This window comes from Aythya ferina, assembly GCF_964211825.1.
Source record: "Aythya ferina genome assembly, chromosome: 4".
Taxonomy (NCBI): domain Eukaryota; kingdom Metazoa; phylum Chordata; class Aves; order Anseriformes; family Anatidae; genus Aythya; species Aythya ferina.
In genome coordinates this window covers 62906841-62928289 of record NC_140300.1, presented here as the reverse complement: position 1 = coordinate 62928289, position 21449 = coordinate 62906841, and the positions used below count along the sequence as shown (strand labels likewise).

The 21449-nt window shown below is 42.7% G+C and overlaps 1 protein-coding gene across 11 annotated transcripts in view; it reads right to left on the bottom strand.

Moving 5' to 3' along the window:
- The window catches only part of EPHA5 (EPH receptor A5), a 192026-nt gene that overhangs the window by 162846 nt on the left and 7731 nt on the right, over positions 1-21449 (bottom strand). For 10 of the 11 annotated variants that reach the window (XM_084519381.1, XM_084519372.1, XM_084519377.1 and 7 more), the window contains exon 2: positions 14827-14891. In XM_084519381.1, the coding sequence (XP_084375507.1) occupies positions 14827-14891 (65 nt within the window). Of the gene's footprint in view, positions 1-14818; positions 14892-21449 lie in introns of all 11 variants that reach the window. The other variant, XM_084519382.1, reaches the window with a different exon arrangement.

Sequence of the window (21449 nt, the reverse complement as noted above, 5' to 3'; positions counted from 1 at the left end):
TAAAGATCCTCAACAGTCCTACATTATTAAACCAGCATAAAAAGCCTCACATTGATTGTATATTCACTTTCAGTTAAGGTCTGAATCAGTATGCTAAGATCTAAAAATGAATGAACAGAATGAGTTTATTATGACTGTTGTTAAGTACTTACCCACTATAGGCAATAAATTATACATGTGGTTGCTTGTCATGCTTATTCTACAACATAATGTAACTTTTAGTTACTTTTTATTCAGTGGGATTTAATTCCCACTGCATCAGGCTTATGTTACTTTTAAAATATAGCACTGGAATTACAGGGAAGCATGAGACTGAGATGCAAACTGGCCCTCAGTGAATCTTTAAATCTGGAACTGAAGAATTATGGAGGTGTTGCTGACGGGGTTTTTTTTTTGATTGTTTTGAGGGGAGAATTGTTAAATGATGGATATCCTAAACCCTACCTATCTCAGAAGATGCATTTCTGAAGAGGTTCTGTATGTTGTCAATTATTTTTCCTGACCTGCAGCCACTACTCCACGTGCTCTTTCCGAGTCTCTGACAACCTCTGAAAAACCAATTGAACATCAACATGCCACGGCTAGAAAAGCAAATACAATCGCTTGCTAAATATTGAGCTGAGATGTCTGCAGTTCAAAAATAAATGCTGTTTCAGCAAACAGCTGTGATATTGCAAAGTCTGGGAAAGCTGCCTTACAAGAAGTAACTGAAAGAAATTTACCTAACCATATACACTATGCTTTGCTTGATAAACTGCAGTTGATACTGTAACACCCACACAAAAAGAATATTTTTGTTATTAGATTGCTCTTTTCATCTAACTAGAAGATCCAGGAACTGAAAATCAAAGACTTCCAAAGAAAAGGTAAGGTACAGGTTAGTTATTTGAAGTGGTGAGGATAGCCAGCCATAGGGAGAACTTGCCATGGGAGCTGCACCTCCATCCATTGGAAACCATCAAGAGGGATGTGGATGAGTTTCAGCAGCAATTATCTGCTCAGGAAGCCCAGTCCATGGTCAGCCCTGAGCATCCACTGACCCAGTGAGGGATTTAAAGCAGCCACCAACACGCTGGAATAGAGACCGAGCGTAAGAGCACGTAGCAATCAAGGCCTGCACATGTTCCTCTCACCAGGTTATGGCCAGGGCCTGTTGCAGGCCTGCGTCCCTGAGGCACAGAGGGGAAGAAGACAAATGCTGAGCACGTACATGTAGATATACACCCCAGAGAAGAAGCTATCAAGAAAGCCAGAACAGAAAGTGAACCACTTGGCCTATTGCAAAGTCCTTGCTTGCTCAAGTTAGCAATGAGCTCATGTTACTTTTTTTTTTTCCATCCAGGTGTAGCAGGTTAACATGGCAAGGTTTCAGTAGTGGGGAAGCTGTAGGGATGGCTTCTGTGAGAAGGATCCAGAAGCTGCCCCATGTTGGATAAGGGCCTGGCAGCTTAGGGCTGTGGTCCCTCAGAGGGAAAGGGGGAATGCGAGAGCGGCCGTGGTGGAGCTTGGCTGCCCACCTGAGTAAAACCACCACACCAGGGTACACCTGGATTAACAGCACGTTACAAATTGGAGCAGTAGAGTAAGACTCTGGTGTTTCATTTCAGGGTTTCCACCAAGGGCCTGTCAGAAAACCATAAGCAGCTCGTGTGAGACACCTGCACAGCCGGTCCCTCGCTGAAGGCAAGCTGCTCTCAGTTTTGTGTGGTTTACAGACAGCATTCTACTGCCAGGCAAGATAATCCTCGTCTCCAGCTTGAACTTCTGGTGAAACAGATAGTTTTAAATAATCTTCAGGAGTACCCTGGAAGAAAGGCAGTACTCAGCACAGAGACTAAAGATGATTATTTATCCCTATTCTACAGCTTACTGTCACTCTGCAAAATGAACTGATTGACCACTTCACACAAACATGAAATTACAAACTCAATTTCATTATTATTTAGCAGTTAAACCATGAAATCAATCCCTTTTCAATCTTTGTCTCCTCAGCTTTAAGCTTTCCTCCGGCTGAAACTGGATGTGTTTCACAAAGCATTGAAGTTTGAAAGGAAAGGGATGAGTGAATGCACTTTGAAAATAAATACAAATTGTAATTGTCATATGAAAAACTAGTTAGCATAGAAAACAACACTTCTACAGGTCACGTGGTGAATTTACATCATTCTTCGTACCAAAAAACACATCTACAGAAAGTTCAAATGCTAAAGAAATGTTGAAAAGCTGCCCTCATAGCATACAATACCTAAAGCTTTCTAAGAATGTGTGCTCTCATCTATAAATTACTGTTCACAAACAACAACAACAACAAACTTAAAGCAGTAAGCTGTGGAAGAAATTTTACATGAAATAAAAGAATGAACCATTCAGAAGACAGACACAAAAACCTGCTGTTGCATCTTTACCCTTTCTCCCTGTTTCCTCCCAAACTGCCTCCTCATACATGTTTTAAAGCTATCACCCATCCCTCTGCACTGTGTGGCATGTACACACTCACACACAAGCACAGCCGTGGGCCACACAAATGTGTTTTGCTCAGGAATGCAGAGTCCCGAGATGCTGTATGGGGTTTGGCTTTGCAGGCATGAAACCCTTACCTGCACAAAAGCTGATGCTGAGCCAAGGGCTGAACCCTACCTGTTGTTTGTTGGTTTTTTTAGGGTTTTAGGAGGCTGCAGGATTACATTGAAAGCCAGGCTGGATGGGACTTTGAGCAACCTGGTCTAGTGGGAGGTGTCCGCCGTCGATCTCCCTTGCACCCCTCTTCCCAAATAACCTAGCACCCAGGTCAACTCCTGCACACAGCTTCAGGCCACAGATACATCTAGCACCGTATCTCAGCTCCTCTGTCACATCATCCACTTGAACTGCCACTAAAATTTCCTCTTCACTTCTACTTGGCTTCCAGTGCAAGGGTTTTTTTCTTCTGCCCTTCCCTCACAGAGGCAAACAAAAAGAGAACACAACACTTCACTAAGGCCACTGCCAGAGAGCCACTTTCATTTCAAATGGCAACACTTCAACAAGGATGTCAACGAATTCTAAAGAGCCCAGAAAAAGTCCACAACTGCTCAAGACATCAAAAACCTGCTTTACAGCAAGAAAAAAAAAAAAAAAAAAAAAAAAAAAAGTTTGAAGAGAAGGCTGGGATGTGGCTAACATGCTTGCAGCCATTAATTGCTTAAAAGGGGCAGAGGGAAGAGAAGTAGAAAGGTAACGGGTGGGTATCTGTAAAATTGGCAAGAAAAGGCATTGAGAACTGAAATTTGACCAGTTCAGACTAGAAAGATTTGTTTGTCTTGTAGTAAGGATAGCCTGTTGTTGCCACAAGATACAAAGGGATACACTGGATTACCCATAATAGAAAGACTTAAGGAAGAAATCCCTGTCCAAAAGATACAAAGTAGGTCAAAGCAAAGTTTAAGACCTGTTGCAAGGACCCCTGTACAATTTTCTACACCCTGCATGCCACCGGGGACCCAACTACATGACCGTACTAGCCCCAGTGGCCTTAAATCCCATGAAGTCACCATTACCTCCAGCTCACTCATTCATAAATCTGTTCTTATTTCCAAATGAGAACTTGCAAATACTATGATAGTAGTTTTAATTGATTGTTTTACTCCACAAGCAAGGAAACTATAACTCAGTGAGAAACAGCACGCCTAGAATGTCAATGATTTGCAATTAACATATTTGAACAGCAGGGAGTCGCCTAACTTTCTTTCCTATTTTCATTTTGATTACTTGTGTATTTAGACTAATATGGAAGAAAGTTCAGATCTGATTTAAATCTGTGTGCACAGCACAGAAAGGAAAATTGCCAAGCAATAGTTTTGGTCACAGCATTGTGTGTGGAAAAAGATTTGTTTTCATTATTTTCTGTTTGCTGCTTTTATTTTTGAACAGGCAAAACAAAGATTATAAAAAAAGGAAGGGACCATCTGCTTGCTTTTGTTTGCTTTTTAAAAAAGTAACCTTCAAGACTCTGCTAGCTTAGTTCCAGTTCAAGCAAACACAAGAAACCTCTGGCACAAGCACCCAGTTTGGGTCTCACTTATTTGCTTTATTCTTGATCAACAGGGACACTTCGGGTTCTTACAGCAGGGACAGATGCACCGGGCGATGCTTCTAGGAAAAACCTCTTGTTCCAAAAGCTTGGCACAAAGATTCTGGCCTCCGTTGAAGACCCTGTGACACCTGGGAAGGTGCCCCAGGTTAGCCCAGGAAGAGCTAAGCGCCCACAAGCAGGAGAGCTCAGGGGTGCTCCTGTGCTCAAAAAAGGGGCAGGGAAGAGAGGAGCAGGCAAGTGGCGGACAAAACAGCTTTGCAAACACCAAGCACGGGCTGCTTCGGCTTCCCTGCTTTCTCTACAAACCCTCACAGCAGAAGCCTTTTACAAACATTATACAGGCAGCATCATAACCAAATCCCCTGGGGGCTAAAGACATTTGCCAGTTCAATACACACATAGAGCTCTGAGAAACAGGCTCTGCCAGACTTAGTTACTGCGACTCCAAAGGACACAATAGATCCCGTCTATCTGTACAGCTCGCCTGCATCACGACCACCCCTCTAAATTAAATATATCAGGCTCTGAATAAGCAACATTTTAAAATTGAATACGCAGGGATTGGGAAGCCTGGAGCTGAGCTGTACAGCCTGTGTAATGTGCCCAGATATTCAATTATCATTAAAATTAATACGTAGGGCAACAACCAAATCCCCTGATAGGTTTTGATTATCTCAGTCTGGGTATTTATCAGAATCACTCCAACACACGGAGTCACCAAGCTCTGGCTGGCTGGCAAAGCAACCCCTTCGCCTACCTGGGTTTTCTTTACACTGGAAACAAGAATTGTAATGTGCTGGGGGGAAAAAGTACCGTATGAGAAAGGAGATGAGTATCTGAAGCTGTGCAACAAGGTTTGATCTGGCCTGAAATCCATTTCCGAATGACCTATTCGCTCTGTTCCTGCTCAGTAGCTTTATAAACTCTGCCACACTGCATCTCTGCAGCAGGCTGGCTGCAGCCACTGACCTGGTCCCAGTCACCCACCCTGCTACCTACCACTGGGTAGCAGTGACTGCAAGGCTTGTATTTTCTGATCGTCTGACAAAACATCTATTGAGATAGGCACAATAATCAGCAATTCTTTTCTAAAGCTACTTATGTCATTTTACGTTGATTTTCTCAGTACTAGAACTGAAATCATCAGGGCTTTGCCCAACTACTGTATTTAATATTTATATTATTTGTATATTGTTACTGTGTATTAACATACAGCATTATAATATATTATTCATATGTAACATACATTAGTATATAATGTTCATAATATATAAAATATGTAATATATTAATAAGCTTGTAATATTAATAAGCTTGTTTTAATGATGCACAATAAACTCCAGACATAGCAGAGCCAAAAAAAAAAAAGAGAGATGCTGCCACTAAAGTTAACTACAGTTATTCAATCTGGCATCAAAATAAAGCAAACAGTAAACCAGAAGGAGACTGTATAATGAAGTGACTTTATCTCACAGGATTATACTTGTGGTTACGACTTTAATTGTGTAGTCTAGAAGGATTTGCAATAAACTGAATAATCTCGCATTATTGTAATGATTTGTAATCACAACACCGGCGACGATTTACAGGCTTACTATACATTTGCATTGCAATCAACTAAAACAGTCAGTGCATGCCCTACAATTCGTACCAGCACTTAAAAATCACGTTTTGTGCGGAGCTCCAACAGCTGCCCAGTTGCAAACAGTTGGAGGTTTGAAAACAAGGCAAAGAGCTCTTAAGCGTGCACCTTCCCACTTTTTGTGGAAAATAAAACTAATGAAACACAACTGAACACCCCCAAGGTTTCCGAACAGAAGACCAAGGGCCACATTTTTGCTGTCCTTTGCTGTCAGCTGAAGGAGGTGCAAGCAATGCTGGATGCCACACACAGCAGCGCTTTGATGGCCCTCTAAACTTCAAGTGACTAACTTCAGGAAAAACTCCCAGGCTCCAGCAAGAAACCTGGAGCATCACAGCATCAGCACCAGGAGTTTGGAGACTGAATATGTAGACAACCACAAAAACAGCGAACAAAAAAAAGAGGTCCCACTGAAAAAGGCTGCCAGCACAGGAAAAAGTGCTCGTTCTTCTGAAGCTGGAAGAAGATATAACTACTTTAACTCCCTCTTCCCAGAAGGGGGCAATTTTCCCACCCCACTTGGTATCTGATGGGTACAGATGGGGCTCTGGGATCATAGCAGGACTGCTCCCGAAGAGCAGCCCATGCACTTCATGTATCAGAGAAAATCAAACACCTACAAATCCACGAATTCTGTAAGATTGCTTTCAATAAATCGATATTTAAGTTACACCAAAGTCCTGTTAACTCCTCCTCTCCCACTCCCCATTCTGAAACCCTCACTCACAGATCATTTGGCGAGCTCGCAGCCCAAGGCGAGGCAGGAGAAGAGCTAAGCTGAGCACCATCGAGCCTGCAGCTCTTCCTCACAAGCGGAAGAGGACTGCAAATAGATTAAGTGCCCACCAACATCTCAAATCACATTAAGACATACTCTGTGCTATCTCCTGCCGGCTGGATCTGCTGCACGGCAAGATGGGCCTGTCAACATTATGGGTAAATAATATTACTGGAAGACCTTCAAGGATGAGAGCCAGGTCACTGGCCCCAAAACATTTTTGCTTAAGTCAATTGAGAACTTTTGCAGCTTAAGGACTCAGTCCTGACCCTGCTTCAAAAGCCGAGAATTCTCACCTTTAATGCTACAGAAAAAAAGCATCCCAAGGAGGGTAATTATCCATGGAAAGCACACAGCTTCACAAGCTTCTGGTTTATCTTACTTGAGCACAGTAACAAACCTACAGGACACTATTTGCTGCATTTCAACATATAGGTGGTTCATAGTCAATAAGATGCACGCTCCTGAAGTGAAACCAAGCTTTAAAAATTGGTAATTTCTCTAGCAATTTAAGCATCTCTTCCATAATGCAAAGAACAACTTGATTTTCTCTACCAGCAAAATTTTATTAAATCAAGAATATAATCAAAGTAGTGCCCTGGCACTTGCTGGAATAATCAACACAGCATAGACATAAGCAAGAAGGGACATGTCAAATGCAAAAAGCATTGTGGCAAAAGCCAGCTATCTACTGCTGCTTGCTTTCTTGGAAAGCATCAAAAGGAGGTGAAACAAGGGCTCCACTGGGGGCGTTTCAGCCTGGTCTGGCAGCTGCAGTTTTTAGAGAGCCATCAGCAACATCCACGCATCCCTACTGCTGCCCCTCTCCTGGGAGCTGCGCTGCTCAGCAGGCAATTCCTCATCCTCATCTCCAGAGGCATGCTGAAACAACCGGGAACGCCTGCAGCCTACCCAGCCCCAGGACTGATCCTGACGGCCTGCAGCTATCTGGCAACTCGTCCCTGCGTTACCGCTTACAAGTCATGAAGATCATCCAGGGGTAGGTCTGAAAAGGTGAAGACGAAACCCTGCAAGATGCAAGTCTAGTTTTACTCCCAACACTTTTCTACGTCACTGACGTGGTTGCGGTAAGCTACCTTGAAATAAAAATAAGGAACAGTGATTTTGCCACAGTGCTTTCAACATTAAAACCAACAGGCCTCATGATTACTGACTGCTTTAGTGAAACACACTAAATAATATAGCTCAGCATGCTTTTTTTCCCAAAAAAATCAAGAAGCCTAAGATAAATTAAGACAGTATGAAACCAAAATATTTTGAGGTAAAAAGAGCTTCCAACTAAAACACCAGAATTTTCTCTTGCTGGCTAAAAACCCAGTCCCACCCTCCTCTTTTGTATGCATGTGCATAGGCTATGGAAACTTAAAAACATCCATTTCTGCAACAGGACAAGCAAACAACAAGCACAATAGCTGCCATTTTCAATCTCTGAAAATCCTGGCCATTCCCATTGCACAGCTTGAAAATAGAAGTAAGTTTGCTTGAACAGTCTTACACGTTTGGCTGCTGAACTGTTTCTTGAATAGCCACCCACCAGGAGTTTGTAGTTATACAGAAGTCAATCAAAAAGCTATCCTGAAGTTTCCTTTGTTTTAAGGTAGCTGATTGGCCTTCAAAAAGCCCTTTAATTTTTATTGTCATCTTTCACTGTCCAATACACAAGGCAACCACTAGCCATGAAGACAAAATAGCATCTCCCATTTTAACACTCTATTTTCAGGAACTGTGCACTCTAAAATGTTCGCCTCCCAGACTAAAATTTATCATGCTTTTTTTTCCCCCCTGAAGTCAGCATTCACTCTATTTCATGCTTTTTGAGCTGGCTTTCCTGAATGAGCAACATGAAAAGAAAAACAACATTCCTCCATTATAAAAAGAACACTAAATAAAATACGAGATCGCAGTCCTGAATTTATTTTCCAAAAAAAAGCCATTAATCTGAATAAAAATATATGCAGTCAAAGGGGACAAGACCAAGGCCACTGCATTTTAAGTCATATAAACAGATTATGTGATTACAGTGTAAGTACTCCAGTGATTTATATATAAATATAGGATATGAAGTAGTAAGTAGCATAAGTAATATAGCACAAATTCATCAACATAAGCTATAAAATCCTAATGCATGTTTTATAAACCCTGGGCTGTGACACATGTATTCCATAATGATAATATTTTATTCTACAAAATTTCAGATTCTTCATGACAGCACTATGCTTATACATTTTAATTGTATGCTTCCTAACTGTTGGGTACCAATATTTCTGGAACTGGCACAAAAGTAACAGAGAAAACAATGGTATTAGAAGATAAAGCTCTTCAAAGCTCTTATCCCCAAATGCAATTCTTAGACACTGGAGAAATAAAAAAAGACTTTTTAGCATGAAAGGAGATTATTGTTTGCTGGATGAGCCTAATGCAGACAACTGTATTTACAAAAAGATACACTGAAGGATCAGCCTTCATTTCTTCTGTGGTAGATTTTCAAGTCCAGGATAGTAATGTATAATTCTATCAATACAGTTCTAACAGAGATAAAGACTTGCTTTATTCTTAATCTTGTAAGTATTAATTTATTTTACAGTACTTCAGAGTATTCCAGGCATTTTAGAGCTCCTTTAATAAGGCCTATGCCTTGCCAGATGCTGCTACCAAATGAAGGCTTGATTGATGTCAACAGTGTACAAACTAAAGGGCAGGTAGAAAAGAGTCCAGGACAACAAATTTAAGAGCACGCTCAAATGGGGTGAGAAGATTTAACTTCAGATGGGAAAGATAAGGGAAAGGACAAAAATAAAATGGTGAGGACTTTCAATGAAAACTGTTCTGCAGCATGAGGTACTCTACCTTAAAAGAAGCTACATACGACAGGTGATCTCTTACAGGCATCAGAAAAACTGGTCTTAAATACAGGGTGTTGGATGAGCACAATGGCAATGTTTTATAAGCAGGGCAAGAAAAAATAAATAAATCAAGAGATCAGAAATGCAAAAGGAAACCTTACCCCAGACAGAGTTAGGAGAGGATTCCAATCTACAGCAATTTGTATGCAGGGCAAGAAGAGGGCAAAACAGATCATCCGGTCTGCTCCTCCAGAAGAGATCAACTCTGCTTGTCCAGAGCATGAGAAATGACAGTCTGACCTGCTGTTAGAGACCTCCTGGGAAGGTAACCCCACATCTGCCCCAAAGCTGTACCAGTACAAAGTACTTTTCATCAAATTTCACCCGAATCACCTTAGCTGGATTACCCAGTTTGCTTCAAATAATTCACAGATGCAGACCATGCTTCTCACTAATCCGTGTGTGTTCAAAAGTATGTGTAAATAAATAGCCAAATTGCAGGGTTTTGTCTCTTTTCACCTACTCAGGTCCTACTTTTATCTCTAGTATGCTCCCTGCTGCAGTATGAAACGTATTCTTGCCATGTGAGCATATCCCTCTGCTTCCTCTTCCACACTGGTCACAGCCGAGCGGCGGCATTTGCAGGAGAAAACACGGGCTGCCAGAAGTACTGCCCTGAAAATGCCAATTATAATCATAGCTATATGACACAGCTCAATGGTGCCAAGAATCCTTCTCCTCCCGTTCCCCCTATCCCTCCCCCTTTATTTTATTTCTAACCCCGAGGGCAAACACTGCCTCCAATCCAGGATTCCTGCCTAAAATCTCTATCTGAACCAAGATCGACAGAGGAAAAAAGCATGAATGTATTTGCAAGCCATGCTGAGTAATCTAAAGCGCTGTTATTTTTAACTTCAAAGAGGCACCCTAGGGTACCTGTCCTCAGAAGGACGAGCCAGAAATGCTCGCCCCTACCCACCCCTCGCCAAAATAAATAAATACCCAAAACTACTGAAGGCCTGCAGAAGTGACAAGCAACTTGCAGAACCAAACCGTTTGATTTCACTCCCTCTGCTTCCAGGGTTTGTCCTTACTGAGCACCAAAAGCTGGGGCAATTGCTTTCCCTCTTGCAATTCATGTGCAGCCAGTCAGCTAGCGCTCTCATTTTCTGCAGTGAATAAAGAATTGAGTGATCCCACCATCCTCTAACATCTCCACAGGACAAGACTCCTCAGTGCGTGTTTATTTCCCTAAAAAAGCCCAGAACGTGGAGCTGTGCAGTGAGCCACAGCACACAGCCAGTGCTCCAAGGAGCACGGAGGTTTTCCTGCTCTGTGCCACAGAAAGTTCAGGAAAATCAACGGGAGGTGGAGGAGATGGGAATAAAGTACAGAAGTAAAGCAGGTGTGCGGTGCTCCAATTTGGAAAGAAAATAGTGCTCCAAGGTTGTGAAGAAATAATTTTAAAAAGAAAACCCTGAAAGGAGCGAGGGTCTGGAACAAGTAAATCAGCACTATCATGGCCACAGAAACACATCAGACATAATTGCTAAATCAAGCCAGTGAAAACAGCATTTATTTTAATCAGCAACTTTTGCAATTATCTGGTTATTGTTAAAAGTGTCTGTGCTTTTACCTGGTCAGAGTGAGACTGAAGAGCAGAGGTTTACACGGAGCTCTTTGTAGCTTCCACCCCTGCTATGGCTTTGCGGGGAGCCCAAATGCATCACGCAGAGCCTCCTGCCAAACCAAGGGAGGTAACGCAGCGATTCTGCCTGCAAACACTGATCTGACCCAACCATTTCTCTCACAGCACCTCCTACTTCTGTGAGTCTCCCTGTGATTAAAAAAATACATTTGGCACGGGCAAATGCAAGCAGTTTCTGCAGGGAAGAGCCATTTTTTGTCCCAGCCGCACATAATGCATGCAAACCTCTAATATGCCCAGTGTTGATCATACTACACAGCACTCCAGGAATTAGTCTGGAGGCAACAGAGGCTCTGCAGGCCTCCTGTACAAGCAGGGGTTTTAATAAAGAGGAGGCCAGGCTTCTCTGCTAGAACCCGTGGTAATTCCAATAACCACCTTCAGATTAAAGCAAACTTACTCCAGCTGCAGACCCAAGTGGGAGCTGTCCCTTCGGATGGATTCCCAACTCACAAGCTGTGAAAGGGGTGGCACTTCCACACCGATCACGTCCAGCTGGCAGGGGGAAGGTCCCTTTTCTGAGTTCCACTGCTGCACTGACCTTACGAGGACTTTACTCGAGCTTTAACAGATATAACAGCAGGTTTAGGAGCCACGCATGACTGCTGAACCACACACTGCCAGGAAAGTCATCGTGGGGTAACAAGAAAAACAAACTACCAGGATCCATTAATTCTTCGGGGCAAAGCAGCAGAAAGAAGCACCTTTGCCTGCACAACATCTGGACCCTCACACCAGGAGACTTCATTTCTACCCCTGCTTGGCCACTGCATATTTCATTTCCACTGGCCTCTCAATGCTCCGTCTGTATAAAGAGAGATTTTTCTTACCTTCCATGACTATAGGAAAAATGAAACACGGCAAGGCTGAAAGAATATTGAATACTGCCAAAATCCGTACCAAATAAGCACCTAGCTAGGCAAAGCTCTGCAGAGACAACCCTGAAGTGGTTCTATCCTTTCTCCTAAAACCCATTATCCCAAAGATAAGCAGGTACGTCCTGTTTTATGGCAGACCAAGGTCTCTTCTAGTAGGGACTAAAGCAGCTGAGGTGCTTTACTTGGAATTAGAGCTATGAAACAGGCGTACCTCTAAAGCCTAATTTGTATCCAGGCTGGAGCATTGGTCTCCTCCTACCACTACTTTCATTTCCTAAGGTAGAGAGTGCATTTTCCCCTTGTGTTCAGCAAATACGAGGTGAACAACGGGCTAAATGAGTGCAGCTGGATCTCTCTGGAGCATGGAATGACTTACAGCTTCAATACACATGAACTACCATGGCATACAGCTACAACAAATTTAGAATATGACACCTACCACAAAGGATCTGCCAAAAACAACTTCATTTGGTATGGCTGGACCTCCTCACCCAACTGTTTACCTTTTTTTAAAAAAATAAAAAAATATAAAAAAAATAAATAGGGAAATTATTCTCAAAACTTTCCCCCTTGAGCCTCTGTGATGTACTAAAAACCTCTCCCAAGCATTCCCACAAAACTACCAGTCTAAATGCTTACTGTCTTTAATGAAGCTGAGCTCCTCATGCAGTCTCCTAACAGATGTGGTTCCAGGACAAAGACTAAATTTCCTTAATATTCATAATAAAAAACAAGTGGAAAAGTAGCAACAGAGGTGAAGGCTGCTTCAAAAGCTAATGTATCTCCAGCTGGAGCGGTATTATTATGAAATTGCTACCAAATACTTTATTTAAGTAGACTCTACAGGAAATACAAAATACCACGCATCTGTACGTGGTCTGTGTTTCCACACCTAGGAGTACTGTGAAGCATGACACACCACGAGATTTCTGCTCCTTTCCTTCACAGGGAACAGTACAGACAGACAGACCTTCCAACATTTCTGTAAGATGTCCTGAGGTAAATTTGTATGAGAATATTTCAAAAAAAAAATTATCAAATTATAAAATTATCAAGCACACAACAGTATGGCTGCAGAACAACTGACTGCAGAGCAGATACGGGGGTTAAAGAATTAGGCCTGGAAAGTCTTTTTCAGCACTTGTAAAATAAAGTACTACAAATATATTAGGCCAAAAGAAACAACTGGGCTAAGCTCATGGATTTTTATGACGTCCCATAAAAACAAAGAAGATTAAGAGGAGATTTCTGGAAACTCAAAAACCAACTGCCTGATTCACTTTGTATTTGTGGAAGTTAAATTAAGGAAAAAAAAAATCCTCCCTATTGAGTCAGTAACCATTAATTTGGCATTCATGAGTATACTTCCAGGTGCTGTTTGGAAATTGAGCTTGTAAATAAAGAAAAGTTTCTCTAAATAATGAAAAAACAACCGAGGCTTATAGATAGGATATTTAGCTTTTAATTTACTCATCTACACATACAGACCCAGATAACCAGTCCTGACGTGTTCAGAAGATATTTCTCTACTGATATTCCTGTAAGGACACTTGGAGGCAGCAACTGCTTTACATCCTAGGAAAAATACTGAGGTAAGTATTGAAGAGGGAAAATGCAGACACTAAGAAGTGGACATCAGGATCTTTGCAGTGTGATAAGATGCCAACATACTGCTCTGCCAGCACATCTGGAGCTGGTTATTCCAATGCTCACACGTGCAAGGGGAGCAAGTTTAGTTCTCATCTTTAAATCAAGAGAAAAAAATATCGCTAAAGACTCCAACCGTAACAGGCTTAGATCTTGAACCGAGTTCAGGATGAACTAAGTTCCCCACGTGCTTTTACATTCCTGGCATAACCAGGGCCTGCAAGCAAGCAGCTTGTCTGAGTGAGGCTGCCATTTCTACTCCTATCTACACAAAATTGAGAAAAGGCCAGATTTGAATTTGCTCTGCAGTAGAAATGCATGGGGTTGACTGTGCTTTGTGTAATCAAACTGGAGTGCAAGACAATTCTGCAGCCCATTTCAGCTGGTGTCTGAAACTTTACAATACCACATTCCTGAAAGCTGCTTTGTTGGAGGGCACAGCTGTGCAGTGTTTCTATCTCAGGATGCTTTCTCACATCACAGTGCTCATGCCTCCTAGAAATTGACAGGAACACTCCACATTTTGCAGAAACCAACCCTCCAAGACTATCAAAGCTCTCCGATACATCACAGCATCAAGGATGCCCCAGTCAAACCAAGGCCAAAATTCACAGCAGCGACTGCTCACACAATTCAGTCAGGTCAAGAGTATTAACACACCTGAGCTCTGTACTTATTTCAGGTATCAAATTAGGAGGCCAGGTTCCCTCAGCCCATGGTACAATTAAAGGAAGGGACACAGGCTCTTCAAGGTGCTTAAAGCTCACCTCCTGTTCCAGTGCTGTCAGCTGCCAGAACTTTATCTGAAGCCTTAGAAGTCTTTCTGAACAGCTCTCTTCGTTTGAAGAGAACAGTAATGCTCCAGACTCTGTTTTAGAAGAAAACCTGCAGAAAATTGTTGCACCCCAAATGTTCAAGATTCAGAATTTATCACTCAAAAAAATGTAAATAACCTCATGGCTTTTTTGGTGAGGGGAGGAGCGAGGGCGCTGACTCATGATTTATTTTAATACTTGTGACTGGCTCTACTGCATGAATAAATCAATCCCCCAGCCACATAGCTCCATTTTTCCAGTCACAGTGTGTTGTTATATGTGTTTTGTTGTGTGTGTTGTTTTTTTTTTTTTCCTTCCATTGCCAACAAATCACTCCAGGGAATTTTGAAACCCAGTAGTATACTTTCTGAATGGAAACGATTAGTATAATTTGAGTGAAAAAGTAAACAACAACAGACTTACCCCATTTTTTGGGTAGGCTATCCATCCTAGATCCCCCATCACTGTGCGTGAGTCCAGTAAATTCACTGTAAATAAGAAAAAAATGTTAAGGAAGATGTATGCGTTACAAATTTTAGTAAACATTTCAAGATTTGGGTGGCTATAGTAAACAGGCCATTTATAATTAACCTCGGAAGTTGGACTTTTTGTGAAGCAGAACAACAAGACAACAACTCCTCTAACAATGAAGTCATACCCTTTGAGATCTACCCGTGAAACAAAGCTGCACACGCTCTGAACTTCTGCAAAAAACAGATTTAAGTTCTTGTGATCTGGTATTTTGGTGAGGGGAACAACTATATACAAGACCGACAGTATATAGGTACACGCAAATTCATACATCAAGGCTTATACCACACATTTCTTCTTTTAAGGTGGTAGAGTCTTTAACATAATCAGGCCTTTAAGACAAAAACAAAATGAGAAACAGCGTGCAGGGCATCCTAGCTATTGTGGGTACAGCTTTTTGAGTATTTTATATGGCAATAGTACAGTATTTTCTTTCCCTCGCAAACTTTTCTAAGTCTTGACAACTTCATTACAACATATCCAAGGGATCATCATCTTTTCCACCCAAAAATGCAGCGTGGCTCTGTTAAGTCAGGTAAGCAATCAGCAAATGAGTTACATTAAAGAGCAATAAATTATTCCCAAGTTCATAATATTTTCCCTCATATTGCCTGAAGTACTCAGTACTCGAGGACAAAGTGTGAAATAATTAAAAAATAAATCCATATACAATTCAGCTGAGGAAAACTATGGCAGCTTTCAGTGCTGAGCTTCCCAGTGTCATCTCTTGTACCCAGGGCTTTAAATATCCAAGTTAAAAAACAGACTGAACCCACAGCTGTTATACAGAACCTCAGTCTAGGAGGAACTTTCTACTATAAAAGCACACAAATTCCTTCTTTGAACTACAACACGTGCTTCCAAGAGCATAATCGTCTGCATAACAAACTCACATTTTGAACCCATGTCCCTCCTGAGAAGGAACTCATTTCCCCAGCTCTTCAGTTCATGGTCTCCACTGTATGGGTTCTTTAAAAATCCCACCAGAAGTTTTCAAAACCAGACTTTCACGACCTTCAAGCCCGTGTTGAGCTAGCCCGAGAGTAAGCTTGAAATGAGCAGAGGATGTTACATGCTCCTTTAGAAATTAAACCATTTATGTAGGTACTGGAAAATTGGTAGAGAAACGGTATGTCTGTACAAGTATACAGAATGGGAAGATCAATCCTCTTCCCTGGAACTCTTACAAGGTTTACTGGCTGTCTCTGCACAGCCACACACCGGTGCAAACACCAGGCATACGGACCCTTACAGCAGCCCAGGTCATCCTGCTGCAATCACCATAGACAACATTAAAACGCTGCCCACTGAGTTCTCCAGGCATCATAATTACACTATTTGCAGGGTACCTGCTCGCTATAATAAGAACACGCCGATCGAGTTCCTGTAATTAGCATTCCGCTTCAAAGTGCCTTTTTCCCCTGATGAGTCAAAGGCCTAAATGTATGGAAGCATAAGGATTTAATAGCAAGCCGTATTAAATACTTAGGGGCAAGAGTGATAAAACGTGAAGTACATTATACCAAAATAAAAAGCATTGCTCCTTTCTAAGGTTAAAAATTAGTCCTCAGCCCTGGCATCAAACACTCGTAAAATATTTGTTTATCTTGATATTTGCAGCGGATGAATTATGAGTACATCAATGCTATCACAGGGCATGTAGATGTTCTGCCATGTCTGCTGCTGCTTCCGAAACAGCAAACACAGCTGGGGGCTCACAATGCCACCAAATTAGAGGACATCCAGTCGAAACAACACTCGGGGATTTTACTGAAGTCTGTTCAAAATAAGGAAACAAAATCGGGTGGCTTTCCACCCCGCAGTCTAAGCAATGTAGAAGTATTGCTATCATCTCCCATTACACATGTCACCCCGTAGCAGCCAGCTCTTCCCCTCCTGAAGGTTCAGGTTCATTAATTTCTCCTGCTCCAGCTGAAGTCAAATATCAATACCCAGCTGCTCCTAAATCATACTGTGCTTTCTCCTTTTTAATGGGATAACAGGGGCGATCTTAAAATACTCCTTAAAGCAGGACACAAACAACACGTCCCATAATATACACATATACCATTTCAAACAGGAGGGGAAAGGGCTGCTGCTGCCAACAAAATGGCAGGATACCCAAATTCCTCCTATTACAGTTGCTGTAATTAAACCATGCCAAGCAGTATATTCCTGTCCTAAGTTGCAATGGATGCAAAACAAGTATTGATCTACATTGTACAACTTAATTAAAACTTGTCCCGAAGATGCTGCTAATGAATGTAATTAGATGGTATGTTTGACGCCACCAAGTTCTTCATGACATGCTAATTAAGCAAAGAAGCAGAAAAAGTGCTTTTATTCAAACATCAGATCATAAAAAAAAGAACACGAGAAAACTAAATATTGAATTATCTTTCTATCAATGACAATTTTTAAATTGCTGTTATTAACTTCAATTTCAAAATAATTTTCTGCATATGAAAAGCTAACACAAGCCAGTCAGCTCCAACCCCAGTCAGGGGGAATTCTGCTATCGGTGAGTCAACCAACAGCGCTGAATGCTAAATCCCCAGTTAGAAAAGAGGCATTTCCTCTCTTTTTTTTTTCCAATAGGATTCTAAATAGAGAGAGACAAATAGGAAGGGATGAGATACACCTTTTGATGGGTGCACAGAAACACAAATTCACATGCCAGGAAAACAAAAGCCACCAGTGACTTGAAGCTATCCGTGTCTGGAGCACGTGTCTGCTGCAGTCACAGCAGACTCCCTGGCTGCCCCGTGGGCTTCTGCCCAGAGTTGCCTTCACAGCACATCTTCTAAAATACTGTACCGTATCGATCTGCTGAGGAGCTTATTTAGCTAGTAGTTATGCAAGATGGAAACGTTTTGCTTTCAGAATCCCCCAAATTCCCCGTACAAACAAACAAATCACCACTGCTCCATCCAGGTACGAGGCAGCTGCCTTTTCCCCATCAGCACCCCCCCCAGCCATCTCTGGCAAACCCTCGATTCCCTCACAGTACTGCCAGCTCCCAAACCCACCCTAATTTGGCCAGGCACCAGGCTGGAGCCCTGGTGACCCTGCTCCGATGCTGCGTCAGCTCCACGCACAAGAGGGACAACGCTGCTGGAAACCTTGCTGCTGCTGGACTGGTTTTCTCTTAAAAACTGCAGACTGGCCAGGCTGGGAGAGAAACAGCAGGCAAATGGCAGCCAAGCACACAGCTACCACATGGAAGGCCCTGCTTTAGCAGAGGATTTATAGAAGAGCTGCTGCCATCACAACGAGATGCTTGCACCGCTTACCATATGGCTGCCTGGGAAGCTGTTCTGCGCTGGAATAAAAAAAGTAAAAAAGCTGAATCTCTCTGGTTTCCCACAAAAAGGGAAAAAAAAAAAAAAAAAAAAAAAAAAAAAAAAAAAAAAAAAAAGACTAGGGGTCTCAGGAGCAGCAGAAGCAGTTCTTCCCCATCAAACCCGAGACAACCAGCAGCACACACTTGGCCATGGCTATCTGGTAGCTCAGGAAAACCTCCAGCTACATGCTTAAGGTTTATGTATTTTTGGAGGTCCAACGCCAGCTCCTGCACAGCTCAGGAGCCCTTGGCCAGCCCCAGTGCTACAGATACCCCACACGCATAACCCAAAGCTGTACACAGCAGCCCTGGGGATGCAGGCAAGCTCATCCCACTGAAGAAGTCTCTCCAGAAACTGCTAGTGGCTCTGCCTGCCCCATAACCTTAAAAACCTCTAGAATAACAGAACTCATTTATTCCCACTTCCTCTCTCCTTGGCATCAGCGAGACGTGTCTGAACGAGCGAGAAACCTCAGAGCCCATAAGCACACTTAGCACCTGTATCTCTGCCAGAGCGCTTGCAGGAGCCACATGCATACATTCAAAAAATGTTTTTTTGCTCATCTCTACCGGCAGTGCATCCATCCCACAAGCCCTAATTATTTCTAATGCTCAGTCAAGGGGAACACAAAACCGCACAGATCTATATCATCATTAACTTCCATGCCTTCAGGGTAGGATAAATGATGATTAAGTCTAAAGTCATACCACAGCCTTTTTTTCTTCTTCCTTTTTTTTTTTTTTTTTTTTTAATACAGAATAATAGCCAGGGGAATTTGCATACACTCTTGTTCTCAGACAGGCTGCTTACTACGGGTGAGCAATCAAGTTGGAATAAAACCAGAAGCGAGCTAAACCTTTGCCCTGAACTCTAGCTGGTGAATTAACAGCGTTTCTTCACTCACGGATCCCTAGCAGGCGATTGGACCTGACTTTTTACTCACATGTCCTCGTCGCACTCATACCACAGGCATTTAGCAGCTTCACCATGACGACACGAGGACTGTGGCTGGGGGGAAGCACACGAAATGCCAGAGCCGACAGCATTCAGCGCTGACCTCAGCCAACGCATCTGCCCACACGGCGCAGCGGCCCAGCTGGTGCTGCCACCCAAGACACGGAGCCACGTGGCAGCAGCAGATTACACAGCCGAAAACAGGGCAGGTCTACCTCGACAGCACCACGGCTGGAGTTGGAGCCACCAGTTCATGGACTTCTGGTCACAGCACCTCAGTGGAAGGGCTCCTCCGGCTCTGGATCAGCCCAAGGAGCTGCAATTCCTCTGCTCCAGTTTCAGGCAGGGAAAGGAAACAACCTGGAAAACAAAAATCCCCCAAACCACCAGGATAAAAGTGCTCGCGATCCTGCCAGCCACACATCCTCAGGCCATGCTGGCATCCAAGGATCCACCAGGAAAACGTTCGTGGCTCAACCTGGGGAAAAGTCTCTGCATACCTTGGCATACCAAGGACTCGATCCTTCTGGGCTGCGACTGTCTTTGAGCTGATTTCCAGTAAATCCTTATATATCAGCACCAGTTGCAACCCAAAGTTAACCACGAGGCATACCCTAGTGAAGTTATTCATGCCAAATCACTCCAGAACAGGCAGAACGGTCAAGACAGCATGAACTGATGGATTTTACATCAGGAAGCCATAAAGCCATATGAAACTTTTATTTATTTATTTATTTCACTGAAATAAAACTGAAGAGGAAAAAAGTATCTTTGACCAAATCGATACCCCATCACAACATGAACGGGAGTGAAGAAACCTTCACTTAGAGCCTGAATAAATATTTCAAAACATCGCATCGTTTCATACCTAGCACGTTCCTGAAGAAAGACACTTGAATGAAAATGTTTTTGTTTTAAGAAGCTGAAACAAAACACCGCTTTAATAAATTTGTTATTAATTCAACAGGAATCCAAGCCCTGTTTTCAGTAACCTGCGTCTGAACTCCTGCACGAAAAAAGGTGCGAATCCAGTGAGTGGCTCCTGCATCCTCAAGGCTCCTGCATCCTGCAGCTCCTGGCCTCCTCTGCACAGCCCTCCAGGCATCGCAGCCTTCTCACCCAGCCCGCTGCCTCTGCTCTCCTCTCTCCCTGAGCCCAAGGCAGGGGGCACGGCTGCCAAACACATCACTTCTGCCTGAGCTGCTTTCTCCTCCTCCTGCGTACCTCCCCGGCCTTCCTCCCGTGCTCCTGGAGTCCACAGCACTACCAAGGCACGCCAACTGCAAAGGACTCTCCATCATCATGAGTCAAAGTTTTTCTGCTTCATCAATCTTCGCCGCTTTTATCGCGGTGTTGTTGCCATTCATTTCCCAACTGTTTTCCCTGTTGTGCCAAGTATTTCTTCAAAAAGTATAAATCCAAGGCACTCCAACAAGTGACAAGTCAAAAATAATCCGAGAAAGCAAAAACAAATGAAGAAATAAAACTCCTGAAAGAAATCAAAGCCATCAGGAAACAGATGTTTTGTATTAATTAGCTACACTGAGTTGAGACCAAAAAAATAAGCAGGCAAGAGCCTCGGAAACATTTCCATCAGTGGAAACCAAGCTAGAGTGGAGTGCAAGCTGTAGCAGTACCTATTATTTATAGCCCACTGGAGGAAGAAAAAATACACTACTTAATGAACTTGCAAACTAATATTAACTGCAGATTTATATTTTATTATGTTGGCTTCGTTCTGCTTTTAGTTTTCTCATGATTCCCTTTTATAGCAAGTGCCAAAATGCTAGAATCTGCATCGCAGATCTGTAGGTTTTTAAGGCCAGATGGACAACTGCAATCATAACACTGGCCAGGAAATTTTACTCGGTGTCTTTTGCATCATGCCTGTAATTTCTGTTTGAACATACTGTTTACAATGGGGGCAAGACTGCCTTTGGTCAAAGCTCTTTGGGTTGGCTGCATTTTTTCCACAGGCACAACACTGGCCATAGCACCTGGGTGTGGGACCAGAGGCACACTTCATGACTGGACCCATTAAAACAAACAGAAAAGTACCATTTTTTTCCCCTTTCAAGGATTTGCTCTCGAGACAAGAGGCAGTTGTTTATTCCACCCACCATACTTAACAGAAGTGGTCAGAAAGATTATTTATTTGATTCCAGAGTGCCTGGAAACTTCCAGTATAGTTTGCCACACTCACAGCTCTCTGGAGCA